The sequence below is a fragment of the Megalops cyprinoides genome, chromosome 22 (genome assembly GCF_013368585.1).
Source record: "Megalops cyprinoides isolate fMegCyp1 chromosome 22, fMegCyp1.pri, whole genome shotgun sequence".
In the NCBI taxonomy this organism is placed as follows: Eukaryota; Metazoa; Chordata; class Actinopteri; order Elopiformes; family Megalopidae; genus Megalops; species Megalops cyprinoides.
Genome location: NC_050604.1, coordinates 26,143,452 through 26,160,801, shown reverse-complemented (window position 1 = coordinate 26,160,801; position 17,350 = coordinate 26,143,452). Strand labels below are relative to the sequence as shown.

Sequence of the window (17,350 nt, the reverse complement as noted above, 5' to 3'; positions counted from 1 at the left end):
TAACACTGCACACACCGCTCTGACACCAACACGCATGCATCTGCAAACACACACACACGCACATGCAAAAGCACACACTCACACGCGGGTGCACACACGCATGCACACACACTCACACGCGGGCGCACACACTCATGCACACATGCACACACACGGGCGCACGAACACACATACACAAATATATATTTAACACATGCATGCACAAATGCCTGTACAGACACACATACACATGAACGCACACACACAATTACACACACAGGTGTACGCATGTCCTAATGCGAGCACATGCACACACACACACACACACACACACAGACACACACGCACGCACACACACACACACACACACACACTGTGGAGCACAGCGCAGGGGAGGGGGAAGGGAACGCCCGTAGAAGGGGAGCACGGATGCTTTGTGAAATGTAATGCTATAGGTTTATGCTAAGCCCTCATGTCAGAGACAATGCTCCTAAGCTCCTTCTGTTGGTCTATTAAAGGTATCAAAGCACAGGAGAGTGCCACCAAAAGGGATAAAACACAGGGCTTTAAATTAATACTGTCTCTCCCTGTGGCCCCCATTCCCACACACACACACACACACACACACACACACACACAAATGCACACACACACACACACACACACACACAGACAAATGCACACAGACACACACACACACACACACACAGGTCAGAATAGCTACAGCCATGCCGAGCAAAGCTGACCACACGCTGCTGGAAAGTGGAAGCTTGAGCAGATGCTTTATGTTTACAGGGAAATAATTCTCCTCGTTTTTAAGTGGAACGCCTCTGTTGCTGTATCCCCTAAAACTCCCTTATTCTTTATTCTTCATCTCTCTTCCGAGAAAGGGAGACAGAGAGAGGGAGAGAGGGGGAGGGAGAGACAGACAGGTTTTTCTGGGGTCACTTACAGATCTGTGTCATTTAATCAAACCACGATTATAACAATGATAGAAGGTTGGAGGGGGGGGTGGGGATGAGGGATAAAGAGAAACGGAGAGGGTTAATGTGAAGCATTGGGGGTGGGGGGGGGGGTATGTGTGTGGGGGGGGTATGTGTGTGTGTGGGGGGGGGTGGAGTCTGCCACAGAGAGAACGAATGTGCCAGCTGTTTCCAGAATGAGTCACAGAGCGGTAAAAGCACAAAAACAGCCGGAAAAAAACAACGTATCATCAAATGAATGCTTAAAATATTTATAGAAGCAAAACATTTGCAGTATTGATCATTGTTTCCCCAGTGTATTCAGAGACAGATTCTGTAAATGGATCATTTAGGCACTGTGTTATGCTGCTTTGAGAAGAGGCAGGGACAGGCTGGTTGTTAATATAGTGATAAAATGACAGGAGAGAGAAGAGAGAGGGTTAAAAAAATACTGACAATATTAAACTGACTGACTGACCACCAAAGTGTTCCAACAGAGCAGAAACAGAAATATAAAGGGAGACAAAAAAAGACTGAAAGGGGGGAGGGAGGGGCAGAGAGTGGATTATTTACAGTTTCAGATGAGTAAATCTGTATTGTGTGAATCTGGCGCACAGGCTGAGAGAGAAAGCGAGAGAGAGCAAGAGAGGGAAACACTGCACAGGAAGAGCTGCACATCTACAGGTTACTGAGGAGAACAGCTACAACCGCCAAACCGAAAAAAGACAAATCCGGAGAAAACCTGTGATAGTTCACTTCCTGTTTTTTTTTTTTTAATAATAACAATTCCAAAAAAAAAGCTAATAAAATAGACACAGAATAATCCAAAGAGCGGGACTAAAAGATGAGAATGTAAAGATCACTGCAGACTTTACCACGGAAATAACGTGTGGAAAAAAAAAAAAAAAAACAGGTCAAATATGAGCTTGAAATAAGTAATTATAATAACCCAAACAGATGAGCAAACGCTGAGAGGAAGCACACAGAAGTGGACCTTGGCCTGGAGCGGCTCTGATCACTGCGCTTTGCCACCTCAAACCGATGCAAGCGAGATGCCGGCCAGGTGAGTGCAGCCAGACGCCCACCACTCCTACCACACACCTCCGCAATTCCAGTGCACACAGTGTGTTTGTGTGCATCTTCTGTTTATGGGGTGTGAGTTGTGCCTCTAGACTGTTTCGCTTCAATATGGCTAATAAATAATAATAAAGCGCATGAATCAGCCATGGATTCCGGATTAATCGTCACTGCTCATTGTTTCTTTGCATCTTATTTAATAGACCTTTTCGCGCCAAACACAAAGTTGCATGAAATACTGATCTGGAGTGAACAGGTCATGAAACAAATCTGCAATGAGTCCCCTGCAATGAGGAGAAACCTAGTTAAATATTTGTACAGGAAAAAAAAGATCAAATGAAAGTATTCCTCAACCTCAATCTTTGTTCATTTGTGCTTCACATTTATTAGAAATGCAGATGACATTCAGGGTCATTGATTTGAGTTTGATTACCTGTTTGTTTAAAGAAATGCAACAGGGCCCAGAAAAATTCATGAAACTGAGTGCAACAGGCCCAATCGATCGAGTAATTGAGAGAACTGACCCAAATTTAGCTAATGCCTCCCCTCATTCCAGGTGACTGCAGACAGGAGGGTTTTTTCCCACCAAAAGCCTGAATCCTCTTATCACAACCTGTAGCAAACAAATCTGTGCTCCCTGCAGGCTCCGCTGGGCCTCATTTCTGCCCCTTTTCAACCTTTCTCCACCTGTTTTGTGCCCCCCCAAGGGTCCTCCTGAACAACATCAACATGAAAAAGCCTAATCTAAGTTATAGCAGCCTTGTAGCAGGTGTAATTACAAATGTAATTACTATGAAGTAATCATTGAAATACATATCCTGCATTCAGTGGTAACAGCACATACTGTGTGACAGGATGTAATTAGATAACGCTTCCCTCGTACTGTCATGTGTAATGGGACAGGAAATGTGTGATTTATGATGTAACTGCAAGTACTGTGTACTCTAGCATATGAAGGTGACATCTCTGAAAGGACCCGTGCAATGAGGGGACGAGTGAGAGTGCCTGTCACCACGTCCATGTGAAAACAACATCACATATTTTCATTTAAAGAAGGCAGATCACTCAAACCTTAGGTCACTGTTTAGGTAGATTAAATATTGCTGGCTCTTCATGGTTTTTGCCTTGTATTGTAAATATAAGGTAAAGACAGGTAAGAAAGTAACTGTATGACCCAAGGTGTGTCCCTATCTACACAGCAGCAGTGTGACAATGTTGATACTGTGTTGCAGAAATGTTGTGAGAATGTTGTGTGTTGAGGAGATGTCAGTCACATGCCCATCTCTGCCTGTTTCGGGTTAACAGCTGTTCAACAGAAACGCGTTTTGGGATGTTACACAGAGGTAATGATGGGAAATCGAGTTCCATTGGGGTTCCGGGTTCTGCTTGTAATATAAAGGAAAGAGAGTTCCTGTCTCATGTGATCCTGCCACTTTACAGGGGTGAGCATAATCACCTGTGCAAAAATGAAATATATTGCAATAAATATATTGTTCAGCCATTGATATAAAGCCAAAGCATATTGTAATATACAGCAATAAATTACATGTTTTGGATATAATGTTTGAGCTTAAATGTGTTCTCTAAAATATATTCTCAATATAACTTTATTGTGTGGGCTGGGCCAGTCAAAATGTAATTATGGCTCATCTCTTTAACCAGTCACTGTTGTCTTACTAACAAGCAGAGTCGTTGGCATCAGTTTGATGAATGCCTTTGAGAAGTGGTGAATTACTCTTAACTCTGTGGCTCTCCTGTATGGTGAAACCTGCCTGTGTTCATCTGAGCTTAGAATCATTGAGTTGTTCATGATTTACACAGGATCTCCAAGTTTCAAGCTGTCATCAAAATATTATTGCCATTTGCTTCTGTGTGCAGAATACTGTGTCACCGCCGGGCTCTTCTCTCGTAAGATTAATCACCTAAAGAAGTCTTACGTGCAGCTGTGCACTGCAGAGAACCTCTAATCTCAGAGCCCCCCCCCTCCCCCAGGAAACACTATCACATCACTGTCATTTAGCAGACGATTTGTAACTTACGTATGTTACAGTTTTTACATGGTTTTCATTTATACAGATGCATATTTACTGAGGCAATTGTCGGTTACGTACCATGCCCAAGGGTACAGCAGCAGTGCCCCAGCAGGGAATCGAACCAGCAACCTTTCAGTTACAAGCCTTGCTCCTTTACCACTATGCTACGCTGCGAGCCCAGCTGGAGCTACGGGTCGTATTAATGATTGTAGGACTGATAGGTAAGGTAATGCCGGTGGTTACAGTTATGTAGCAGATGATTATGACTGTGGCAAGGAAAATGATAAAGATGATGATGAGGATGACCTTGATGGCCCACAGACTGTGGCCCTAGTCTCTACCTCCCACCAGCACTGTTCAGTCTAAGTGAGCATTGCATTCCAACTGTCAGAGGGTCATGTGGTTTTGTCATGTGACAGAGCTGCAGTGATGGGTGTGGCCAGCCGCCCCAGTGCACTGTGTGGGCGAGTGGTGGGGCCAGTGGTAATAGCCTTCTGCTGGCTCGTGGCCGCCGGTGAGTGAATTCAAAATTTGTGTTTTTTTCCAAATTAATCTAAGACATAATTCATGCAAATGTGTTTGTGGTTGCTGTCATGTATAAAGTCATTTTTGTTGTGATTTTCCTCCATCTCCTGGCACACAGCCTGCGCTCAGCTCCCCCCCTCTCTCTCCCTCCCAGCCCAGATAAGCGTCCCCCCTCCCTGGCACTCTCTCCCCCTCTCCCAGTCCGACCTGGGCCTCCTCTTCTCCAACTCCACCCCGTTCTCCCTCTCCCAGTCCCTGCTCCTGCAGCCTCTGGCAGGGGCGACCTCCAAAGCAGGGGTCCGGGCTTCATTCGGGCCTTACTCCGTCACACAGGTAAACCAGGTTACATGCACACCTTTGATAAAATGCCTGAGTTTGTATGCAATACAGATACACACACACACATACATGCATGTACACACATAGAAAGTGACTTTTTATGTGCAAGAAGGAGAGAATTCTGGCTGAGCAAATGATGTCATGTCATTTGTCACTATCTATACCAGACCAAATTAACTTTGTGCCCTCCTCTCTCTCTCTCTATGTTTCAGCTGGTCTCCAGCCCCATCCTCCCTCTCTCCCCACCTCTGACGGCTTCTCTCCTCTCTAAAACTGTTGAAAGAGAGAGGAAAGGAGAGAGAGGAGAGAAGTTCAAGGTTCGAGTTTTGTTTCACTGGCGTGGAGATCCCACTAGGGGGAGCTGTGTCACACTACATGCATTTAAGGAGACAGAAGAAAAAAAAGCCACTTGCATGACACAGGTACCCTGTACAGCATGTACACCTGTGTTGCTTCGTGTGTGTGGGCGGTTGCACGTTTTCTTCCATCTCTTCTACTCCTTCATTTTCAGCCTCCGCTGGGATTGTGTGTCATCTCTCTCCCTCTTCCAAAAGACTGGTTTGCAGCGGAAAAGAGGAGCACTTTGAACCAAAGACACTCTGAGAGACTGCAATACGCACACAGACACAGGCACAGGCACCGGGGCCGGCGGCAGTGGGACACCCCAGCCTTCCTCAAAAGTAAACAGAGCCACTCCGCAGACCAAATACAGCTCTACTACTCTTCCCCTGGCTCCATCGCAAACCTTAAACTATCACCCCCTGGCTGTGAGGAGGACAAAATGCAGCACTCTCAGAAAAGACTCTATCACATCGGAGCTGTGACCCTGGAGGAGACAAAGACAGAGAAGAACAGGTCGAGAGACGAAGTGGGGTGTTCAGATGGGCAGGAACAGGAGGAGCTAAGGGTGGATCCAAACGTGGTGATTGGCTACCGCAGGGGGCCAGTCCGCGCTGGTCAACCAATTGGAGTGTCCGTCAGCGTGAGATCAAATTTCACTGGGGACTTTGTGGTCATCAGGTACAATAATTTTCTGAATCATCTTCTCCTCTAATATTTCAGCTACTCCAATTGTAATGCCATGCTTTTATATCGTCTGGCTCTAAACATCCGTTACTCCATGTCTCGTCCTTGTCAGACTGAAGGTGAAGAAAGGCCTTGTGTCCTTGCTGGCTCAGCCATCTCTGGCCTCTGATTTCTGGGCTGTCACCTTGGAGAGAAGCACAGGATCCAAACACAACATCATCTCAATCATCTGTCTCAGGGCAGGCAGCCACACTGGAACATACAGGTACTCAGAGAAACTCTGCTGTTGCACACGTTCTATGCATTGACTAGGTAGTCAGCTCTGGGTGCTTCACATCAAAGGTTCCTGCTCTCCCACTGTTGAACCTTTGTTGTTCTGATTTGCTGGCTTGAAGGGGTGTGGTCTATAACAGAACATACATAGCATAGTAAAGCAGACAGCACTGTGACTTTCTGATACAAATCAGAACCTCCTGACAGGAACCAGATGCCGAATATCTTGAGAAAAAGTAAAACACATATGGCTCGGGTGCTAAATGAATTTACCACTGCTGTGTCTTCATTAAATCAAAGTTCACACACGGATAAAGCACAAACCAGATAGACAAATGAGCCACTGAAGTGGCACTATCTATGATGACAAGGCAAACCATGGAGGCTTGGATGAATCGCTGTCTCTCTGTCTTCCTCTCTCTCCCAGCCCCACTGTTCTTCAGGAGGTCGCCTGTCTCTCTGTGGACGGTTTACAGAAGAGTTTTGGGGTTGCCATGACAGTGACTGCCCAGTGGTGGGTCGAATATTCAGGTCGCAATAACCACCTTCCCCCACACGGCGGAGTGATGAACACCTTCTCCTTCACAGACAGAGACATAGTGGGCATCGCTCCCATAACTGAGGTAAGGCCTTGGATTTGTGCCTTTAATGCTATACATGTCTGCATCTGTCCCTCTACACCTGCACCCTCTAGCACTGTATTGTGTATGTCTTCATTAGTGCATGTATTTTTACTGTATCACCATTGAAAGAATTGAGTATAGCTCCAGTATGTTCCATAGGAATCACAAATTCTGCCATCCTAGCTTACAGACCACACAAACATAGTCTGAGTTGCTCTCTTATGTTTTTTTACACAGAGCAGCACAATCATCAACACTGCCATCCTCACCAGCCAACCCGTGTCACTTCCTGTCATTGTCCTGGCAGTGGAGCATGATGGGAAGGTCTCTGATGTCACTGCTGCTGTCACATGCCGTTCCACTAATGAGGATATTGTGAAGGTAAGTGTGCCCTAGCATGAAATCCATTCACAAACACTGAGATACCAATCTGCAGGGGGAACACAGGCAGAATGGATCCGGTTCAGAGCGTTTAGCGGTAATCATGATCCCTGTGGCTCTTCTATATGAGTAACTCACCTTTAAAGAGGTGAAGCATGTGAGGTGTGTGAGAGCATGGATGGCCCCAGGACCAGAGCCAATCCTAATTTCAGACATTTGGCATACAGGTGCCATCCTTCTCCCGTAGTTGTAGGTGCCTGAGAAACATTGTTGGGATGCTACAGACATGTTGGCACAATGCTACCAGTTTCCTGGGCTCACTAGTCTCATGATCCTGTCCTCATACTCCTCTCTGATTGGTAGGTGTCCAGCGATTGCTCCGCCCTCTTCGTTGATGGAAGTGAATCAGGAGTGGGCAGCACATGCATGGGGGTGGAGTTTTACCTGGGCACGCTCAGTGGCGCCCTCTGTCTGTCCGTCTGGGCTCCCATTGTCCCCCTTGTCATCTCGCTCTCCGACCCTGTGCTGAATGCCATAGAGGGCTGGACCTACTACACCGAAAGCGGGTGAGTCTCTCCCATTGCACTGCACTGTGTCAGTCTCTTCTGGATCTCATGCAGCTGATTGGCTGGTTAGAGCACTAGACATACAGAGTTTTGGGTTTGGAGCCCAGGCACAAGGTAATCGCACCTAAATGCTCCTGTAAAAATGTTGCTGTATATGTGCATGTTACTATCACTGATGTTGGCCTTGACAAGCAAGTAGTGTAATGTGCCTGTAATTTTCTCTCTTCCACACAGGTGTTCTCCTGTCTTTCAGCGATCCACAGTCCAGGTGTTGGCACAATTTGCTGCCCAGCCATCAGCTGAGACAGGCCAACTAACCTACATGCTCGGCTCACCTGATTGGTTCATCGATGTAACTGAGCTTGTTCGCGATTGGCTGAAGGTGGAGAAACCAAGAGTGGCTGCACTTGACAAGCATGGCTATCTGGTTGGCTTTCAGCCTGGAGTCACATCAATACAAGTGAGTGTACAACCATCTGAGTGACAGCATCAAGTTATTGGATTTATAATAAAGACTGATTTTCACATTCAAGGTGAATAAAGCCTCAATTTAAAACAGGGTAATATGGAATAAATTGTTATGTGTGAGTGTTCTGTGCTGGCAGTAATTTCTGTCTTTAATGTTTTCAGAATTAAATAAATAAATAGGTAGGATCACAATAAATCTGCCATCTGATGTTGGGATGGTTTTTCTGGTTCTCAGGTTGTATCTGACCAATGGGATGGTGTGCTGGGCAGCTGTGATGTCATTGTGTCTGCTGACCATGTGACACCTGGTGACCTATCAGTGCAGCTGGTGGGAGGACTTAGCCTTTCAGTCAAGGCAAACCCTGCTCACCCCTCTGTAGTCACGGCAACGGTGACAGCTCATAACACACTGTACAACCATGGACAGGTGTGTAGTAGGGGCACGTCATTTCTGAATTAAAATGACGTCTACACTGTGCCGCTCTAACAGCATCTAATGAGTGACTGTCTGTACTGTGTGCTGCCCTCAGGAAGCATCTCTCAGCTTCTGGCTCCAGTTCAGTGATGACACGGCCTCGCTGGTCTCCGCCTTCAGCTCCATCCCCTTCTCCCTACGCCTGTCCTCAATGGCCGAAACGGTGGTCGTCGTGACGCCCGCCCCATCCCAGCGCGTCATTGCCCAGGGCGACGGGGGAGGGCCCTTGCTGAAAGCGGAACTCCTCGTCTCAACCTGCCAGCCAACGTCCAACTCGATTGAGGGGGCGGAGCCCAACGCAAGAGGAGGGGGCGGGACCAAGAGGCTGGCGAAGGGTTCCGGGTGGGTCAGGGTGAATTTAGACTTAGAACTCCGGCCTGTGGAGAGTGAGGAGCAGGACTTCGAAATGCTGGAAATTTCCGAGGTGCTTCTGGAGTCCGAAAAAGGCCTGTACAACCATTTCGGGGACAGTGACGGTAACCTGGGCAACTCCTCCAGCGACTATGGCGACAGCAACGTCAGTCTGAAAAATGACCTGGAGAGGGCAGTCCTGACGCCAAACCACGAGGGGAGTGGAGTTTACTTCTCCCCAGGCATGGAGAGGGAGAGAGGGGAGGGGAAGAGCGGAGAGAGGGAGCTGGAGGTGGGAGTGGGCGCTGTGCTCTCCCTGCTCTGCCTCTCCATGCTGCTCTTCCTGATAAACTGCCTTCCCTGCGCTCTGAGAGAGAGAGGGAGGAGGAGGAGAGTGACAGGCATGAGAGAGGGACGAGGCACAGAGGAAGAGGAAGAGGAGGAGAGGGGGATGGAGGAGGAGAGGCGGACAGAGGGAGAGGAAGACCGTGAGAAGGGTGTCATGGACAAAGAGCAAAGAGGAGCGTCAGGAGAGAAGCTGGTAACCTAGCAACGGGAGACCAGTCTTCTTGTCTCGTCAGGGTGTGTCTCAGTATCTGCGGGATGCTGGTATCTCTCTCCCTATGTTTCAGTAAACATAGGTGTCTCTCTGGACTGTCCCTGTCCCCTGTCCCCTGTCTGTATCAGAACAAGTAACCGTATGAAGCCAAGCTTCCCTCTGCCCCATGACCATACGATAGCACTGTGAACAGCTGTAAATACACTCTTCAGTTTGTCATGTATTTTCTCTGATTATTATTTCAGATGTGTTCTCAGTTTCGATTGGTTGGTTAATGAATAATGATTTCTTTCTAGTCCCACTTTTCAAGGCATAGTTCTATGTTGTTGCTCTGTTTTTTTTAATGAAATTATGTTATACTTACTATGTCATTGGAAAAAGCCAACTAATTTCGCTATCATAACATAAAAAATAAATGTAAAATGACTTTGACTTTATTGTACCCTTTAATGCTGTTGTCGGCCATTTTCTGGCAATGTGTACATTACGGACAGAATGGTGTTCAGCGGGAATAGTGAGGATTGTAGTGTAGTTTCATAACCAGCTATTGAACTGACAATATTAAAATACGCACACCTGAGGCAAATCCTCTGACCCCAATGATGCAAGAGGGGTCAACTGGATTTGCACACCTTTCTATTAGAATTTGAAGCGATGGAAGCGTTTTCTTAATTGGTGACGACATCAAGTCCTCCCTGCCGTCATTAAAATGTTTAAAGACGAAACCGCCTAATCGATAAAGTGGGGACTGTTAACAGGTAATTATAACAACTAAGCTAAGGATAAAACGATAGCTTGTTAGGCAATTCAGGAAATGTTCAGTCCGGTTCATGTTTGCGAAAAATACCCAGTAGCTCGTAATCTCAAATAGGTTATAGTCTATCAAATTAAGGTTTTAGTGGTTTGTTGTTAAGATTAAGCGCAAGCCCGGCTAGCTCAGTCGGTAGAGCATGAGACTCTTAATCTCAGGGTCGTGGGTTCGAGCCCCACGTTGGGCGGTTGCTTCTTTTCGTTCTTACTTCCTTCGATTACATCGTGTAAGAAGCTGTTTTTATATTGCATAGGACATAAAGGACAGCACTGCTTAGTGGCAGAAAATTATTGGAAAGTATATGATACAAGATTAAACACTCTTTCATGCCTGACCAAGGTAGTCTGTCTGTAGGAGTGATAGTTTTTGTGATAATTAATTAGTCCTTGTAGGAGTAAATTAATATAAACTCACGTTTTTTTGAACTGCGCCATGCGATGCATAATTCAAATCCCGTCACTACTAGTTCGGGTATACACCTGAGAGTTTCAAATGTGTGTAAACATTTTCGACGCGTGTGAAGAAGAAGAACTAGATGACAACAACAATCTTTATCAGGAAAGCTATATCCAGCTTCCCTGGTGGTCTAGTGGTTAGGATTCGGCGCTCTCACCGCCGCGGCCCGGGTTCGATTCCCGGTCAGGGAACATGTATTTTTCTTCTACCACATTGAGGTTGTTCGCGAATAGTGTAATGCGTTTTATTCGGTTTATACTCTCCAATAGATTTCAGCCCACCGCAACACTGTGTCGATCAGGTTCAACCCGACGGTGCGTCTGTGTGTCTCAAATAAGTTTAAAAGATAATGAGACAACGGGTCGTTTTTTATGTATCACACTGCAGTATTCAACAACGCTTCAAAAATATTTTCGACTTTAACTGAACTAATTGATTTGGTGAATCGATCGCAATCAAGCAATAGATCGGTTTGTGGGGTGAAAGTAGATCTTGACCGGTACAACATGAACAAGTTAAATACGCCACTGCTACTTACGTCAGTAACAAGTTGGCACGTGAAACTCTTTCAGTCGTAAAGCAGAGTGGCGCAGCGGAAGCGTGCTGGGCCCATAACCCAGAGGTCGATGGATCGAAACCATCCTCTGCTATTTTTTTTCTTATGCCAGTTATACGTCCAGGCATGTTCGTGTGTGTATTATGTTGCACATACTACGGAAATACGATCATTTTAATGTACAGTCGCGGCCCGTGTAGCCTGTTGTGACTTGCAGAGTTTTCCAGCCGACACCTGAACAGTTTTGTTGTTTTTGGTCTTCAACTTGCCTGTACATGGTCTTCTCTGTTAGCCATTCAGCCGTAGTGATTCTCTACTCTTATAAATCGACTGTATTTGACCCTGAACATGCTTTATTTAATTAAATTTTCATTTGCCCCTTATAAAATGACATTATTATGGATCTTGGAAAGAGAGGCAGTTAGGCAAAAGCTAAAAAAAATTGTCTTGAAACCATAACCTTCAGTCTCAACAATTACACATTTTTGTCAGAATAACAATAAAGAGGTGGAAAAGGGAAATGTGTATTAAAAAACAATCATTTTTTAATACACAATATTACACAATCAACAATATACATTTATATATTATATTAAAAGTGACATTTGAAAAATCTCTTCATTCACTCATTCCAGTGGGCATAAGAGTTTGCTTTTACAAGATAGCTTTTCCCTTTGCTGAAACCATATGCACTGCGCCCACCAAATGATATCAGCCTACAAAATGCAAATTTGTTTCTTTTAAAAGTCAAGTCCTAGAGACTAATTTCTTCTGACACTATATGCAGCTGTTTGGTCATTCTGCTGGTTTAATTTCTTGGTTTAGAAATCTTGGTTTCTCTTAGAAAACAGAATTCTACACTGCCATCCCAAATGCCGTCTCATTTGATGGGGTGTTATATTTACAGGTTGAGATGCAGCTTCTATTTTGCAGGGCATATGAGGGTATTTGGAATTCATGGACCTCACAGTCAAATGAAAAAAGGTCAGGGCAGTCTGAATTGTGACTTTTTAGCATCAGAATATCAGTATGGCTAAAGTAAAAACACTTCATGTTGTGAAGGTTTTGCTCCTGTGTGAACACTTTGGTGTCTTTTAAGATGGCTGGAACGAGTGAAATTCTTTCCACAAAGTGCACATCTGAATGGTTTCTCTCCTGTGTGAATGCTCTGGTGCGTTTTAAGATTACACGACTGAGTGAACCTCTTCCCACACTGTGTGCAGCTGAATGGTTTCTCTCCTGTGTGGACCCTCTGGTGTATTTCAAGCTCCTTTGCTCGAGGGAAACCCTTCCCACAGTATCTACAAATGAACCTTCTCTTTCTTATGCAAACCTCATGGTGAGTCCTAAAACTTTTTGTTGAAGTGAGAGTTGTGTTACTGGCTGCACACTGATTTGTAACGGGTGTGTTTGATTTTGCTGTCAGCCTGTTCTCTCGCTCAGTTATTCGGGTGTGGGGTGGACCCCTGTTAGCAACATGTCGAGGCTGCTTTGTTCCCCTCTCCCTGACATCTTTGCAATGACTTTCTTGAGGCCGAGCTCTGCCTGAGAGGACCCCATTGTTAAACGGTGAATGAGTGAAAGCAGAGTGTCCTGAAAAGGGCAGCCTGTTTCTGGCTCCTTCCCCTGTCGCGGGAAGCGACTGCAGCTCTGAATGAGCCCCCAGGCTCTCCGGGGCCACGTCTGTGGTGTAGGAGCAGGACGGATCCTCAGGCTGTGTGTCCGTGGCCCACTGTGGAAACACGGTCCTCAGGTGGCTGGGTCTCTCGCGCACCATGCGGTCGCAGCCCAGACCGTTCAGCCTTCCTGTCCTGCGGTCAGATCCTCCATGTTGGAGCCTCGGCTTTACACTCAGCGCAGTCTCCAGTCCACTGACCTCCCAAACGCAGGGCCCGGTCTCTCTGAGCGAGTCCAAAGCGGAAGCCTCTCCAACACCATCAGGGACCACAGATCCTGGAAGGTTTCAGTAAGCAGATATTACTACCAGATACTACAATATACAGTACAAGTGGCCATTTTCACCAGCCAAGAGCATCTGAAGAGAATGTCAATTTACATGTGCTCATTTGGAAGAGACGGGTGTACTTCTGTGTCTCTGTATGTTGACACTTGACATGTTTAGACATAAGTAGTGCTTGGCCAGAGTGATGCATGTTGTAGTGTATCTGTAATGATGCATATCTGTTAAAAAAAAGCTCCACTGCTTCTCCTCTTTACTTACTCTCCACCCTGATCTTCATCTCTCCCTGTGGGTCACTGTCCTCTTCCAGCCTCTCCTCCTTTATAAGAAGTGATTCAGTCCTTCCCTCCTCCATGTCTGCACTCTGTAACAGAGAAAGAGGAATGTACACCAACGTTTATCGCGGCCTTTCAGCCATCAGCCACACACCATTGGTCAAGCAAGTAGCGATTTATGATATGAAACCTCAAAAACAATATCCGTAAATAAATATATAAAGCTAGGAATGACATCTGTAGCTGACCAATGTCATAGAACAGATGCTTTGGTGCCACACGTCACAAGTATTTCTGTTATACCTCTATATAGACTATAAAGGTCCAATGGCATTTCTGTAGCGGCAGTTTTAACAGACTATATTTTCTATCAGGGCAAGAATTTTTGGGCCATATTGTTGTGAACTGATTGATTTAGAACTATACAATTCTCATTATTTTCTTCTCACAGGTATTCAGGTACTATACAGGTATTTTAAGCAGTAACCAGTGTGGTGGTATTACACGTGTTAAGCAGATTTAATGGATATGACTGGTGTTTGGGTATCTATACCTGGGGAGCTGAATCGGCCAATGTATGACTGTTAAACAGTCCTCAGGTCATATACAAATGATTTCTGTTTGTCTATCTGAATTCTCCAACAGCAACTAGTTTCCCTCCAGATCATATACTCAAGCCTGTCAGCTTATTTGCTTGCTGATGTACAGCCAAGGTCAAGCCTGTTAACTGAACAAATCGTTTAAGTGAGGGGGAAAAGAATTAGGCCTACACCACATTATAACAGGATAAAGGTGAAATGCTGCCACCTGCAGGAAGATAGCAGCCAGAACGTCCTCTCCCATCGAGGCAAAAATAAATCACTTTGCATATTCTTGAAGATTATTCAAATGACAGTCTTTCAGGCTTAAATATTGGGACAGTTTCACACAGACGAAGCTGAGCTATATTTGGGACTTTAAATTGCAGTAAGTCATGTAGGAAATATCATCCACATTTTTCCGATGGCTTCAGCTCTGACATTGTCGTTGGTGTTCTTGCAGAACAGTTCTTTCACCTCGACAAGATCACAAAATATTTCCCAACCGAGAACAAACAAACTCTGGTCTTGGAAAGGCCATCTTTCAGCAGAAGGGAATTTTGTAATTAAATTGCCTTTGCCACAGGGAGCAGTCTTCATACATATTCCCACTCTAACCACAAGGAAAATTTCCTGCCATAGCGTAAGAGTGCATGTAGAGTGGATGCAACTGCAGTATTTATTAAAATAACACAAATATCACACACGAAGAGGTCTATACCACCAGGCAAGATAACCATGATGCTCCAACATCAACCCTATTTGATAACCTCTCTGATACATGCTATTTTTTTAATAGAAAATACGTTGCAAATAACCATTCATGCATTTTCCAAATAGAATATAAGATTTGAGTCTTTATTACATAAAGCAGGGATGCAAAGTTTTATGTTTATTCAAACAAACTATAACAACCACTGTACATCTACATTTACACAAGAGTGTAAAAAGGTGTCATACAAAACTGGTTTCTGTCAGAAAGTCTTTCTACTGGTCGTGTTATAACCTTGACTAAGTACTCCTGGCTTATTCTAAAACTGGGCATGATATTTTTCTTAATAATGACTCAATACTGTAAAAGAAGAATCTGGGCAAAGTACAAATAAAAGAAAATACTGCCTGGCTAACTGCCAACTGGCATTTCCCACAGTAATGGACATTGAAAACAAATAACAATTAAAATAGAATAGTCATTTAAGCATACCACGTAGTTAGGAATCTGTCCTGTGAGGGCCTTTGACGGTCCACTGAACACATTTTAAAGGGTACCCGCGGATTTATCTATTGGCTTAGATATTGGCTGAGATAACTTTAAAATGAATCTCAGGCTCCAATCAGAGAGGCCCATAGAACTGGAATGTATGAATGGGAACACTCAGAAGAGAGGGGGTGTGAGAGTCCATATTGCACAGCAATAACAAAGGGAGGGGCTGCAGTGGTTTGGGATGTAATGCCCGTCAGCCTATGGGAGGAGAAACAGAGACAGATGCGTGGTCTTTCCTCTGAGTCCCAGCTGAGCTGCTTCTGTTTGTGTTGGCCCTGAGGTTGTTGTGTTGTTTTAACGCTGGAAGCACCATGTAAATCTCCCACACAGTCTAAAATTATCTCTCTGGAACAAGACCGATGGACGGATCGAGTTTGTGAATTTGTCTATGTTTTTCTTTATAATTTGTCCTTTCCTTTTGAAATCTATGGAGCAGTTGGCCATGGTCATTGCTGTGAGGGAAGAGACTTTGAAACAGAACCAGCTGTAAAAAAAGGACCACAGCGTGTCCCCCACTGTGCAGTGTCTGTTATACCCCTTTAGGCTGGTTAGGGGCAAAGCACTGTCAAAGACATAATCTTCCTCTTTTCCTCAGCTCATGTCCTTGTGAAGACGTCTCTGATGCCTTTTAAGATTACTTGGGTGGGAGAAACTGTCCCCGCAGTGCACGCAGCTGAACGGTTTCTCTCCTGTGTGAACATTCTGGTGTGCCTTAAGATTACCAAACTGAGTGAACCGTTTTCCGCACTGAGTGCAGCTGAATGGTTTCTCTCCTGTGTGGATTCTGTAGTGAGCCTCAAGATTTGTTGGACCAGCAAAACACTTTCCGCAGAACGAGCAAATGTTTCGTTTCTTCCGAACGCCATACCTGTGCTGGGCCTTTCTGAAAGCCACTTCATTATGTGATGGGCGGCTGTAAGCTACACTATGTGGCTGCATTTCTCTGCTCTCCCTGATGTCTTTGTAATGACTGTGTAGCGTGTGAGTTTCTCCTGATGTTCCCCTTTCGTTAAAGCCTGGGTGCATCTGCACCGTCTCCTCTACAGGCACAGAGCCAATAAGCACCCCCTCAAGAGTCGCATCAGAATGTCCCGAAAAGGACAGACTGTTCCCAGCACCTTCCTCTGTAGCTGGAAATGACTGCAGCTGTGAGTGAGCTGACAGACTCTCCGAGTCCATTTCTGCAGCATAGGAGCAAGACGGGTCCTCAGCCTCTGCGTTTGCTCTCCCCTGTGTAAAGCACGTCCCCAGATGACTGGTTCTCTCACACATTACACTCTCAGAGCCCAGACTGCTCAGTCTTCCTGCCCTGTGTTCAGATCCTCTGTGCTGGAGTCTCTTGTTAACACTATTATTCTCAGGCTCTGCTTTGAGGATGTTCTCCAATCCACTGACCTCCCAAGCACTGTGTCTGGTCCTGTGCTGCTCAGTGAGCTCCTCTGTGTGTTGAGCTGGTCGACTCTGTGTGTCCACAGAAGGAGCTCCTTCCTCAACTCCTGCGATGAATGACACAGCGCCTAGAGAGAGCAGGAGAACCAGCAATCATTACTGATGTTATTCAATGGGACTGCAAGTGACACATCTCCTGAGTTTTTGCCTCAATCATTACATATTTCCAGGGCATCACCATTAGTCCCGTGTTTTGGTCTCTGATCACCTACATTCCTCTCTGCTCCTCAGGTCTCCCACTGGGTCACTGCTCCTCAGGTCTCCCGCTGGGTCACTGCTCCTCAGCCCTCCCGCTGGGTCACTGCTCCTCAGGTCTCCCGCTGGGTCACTGCTCCTCAGCCCTCCCGCTGGGTCACTGCTCCTC

At 45.6% G+C, this 17,350-nt stretch overlaps 1 protein-coding gene and 3 non-coding genes across 4 annotated transcripts; all 4 read left to right on the top strand.

Annotated features, from left to right (window-relative positions):
- Positions 1-4,480: 4,480 nt before the first annotated feature.
- Positions 4,481-9,774, top strand: tmem132a (transmembrane protein 132A). The gene is made up of 12 exons (XM_036516656.1): positions 4,481-4,565; positions 4,695-4,909; positions 5,128-5,337; positions 5,427-5,935; positions 6,054-6,206; positions 6,642-6,837; positions 7,075-7,218; positions 7,582-7,784; positions 8,019-8,244; positions 8,488-8,679; positions 8,783-9,472; positions 9,766-9,774. The coding sequence occupies exons 1-12, from the start codon at positions 4,481-4,483 to the stop codon at positions 9,772-9,774; spliced, it is 2,832 nt and encodes a 943-aa protein (XP_036372549.1).
- Positions 9,775-10,562: 788 nt separating this feature from the next.
- trnak-cuu lies at positions 10,563-10,635 on the top strand. Its single transcript has one exon. It is a non-coding gene; the product is annotated as a tRNA-Lys (tRNA).
- Positions 10,636-11,023: 388 nt separating this feature from the next.
- On the top strand, positions 11,024-11,095 carry trnae-cuc. Its single transcript has one exon. It is a non-coding gene; the product is annotated as a tRNA-Glu (tRNA).
- A 387-nt stretch (positions 11,096-11,482) lies between these two features.
- Positions 11,483-11,554, top strand: trnam-cau. Its single transcript has one exon. It is a non-coding gene; the product is annotated as a tRNA-Met (tRNA).
- The last annotated feature ends 5,796 nt before the right edge of the window (positions 11,555-17,350 follow it).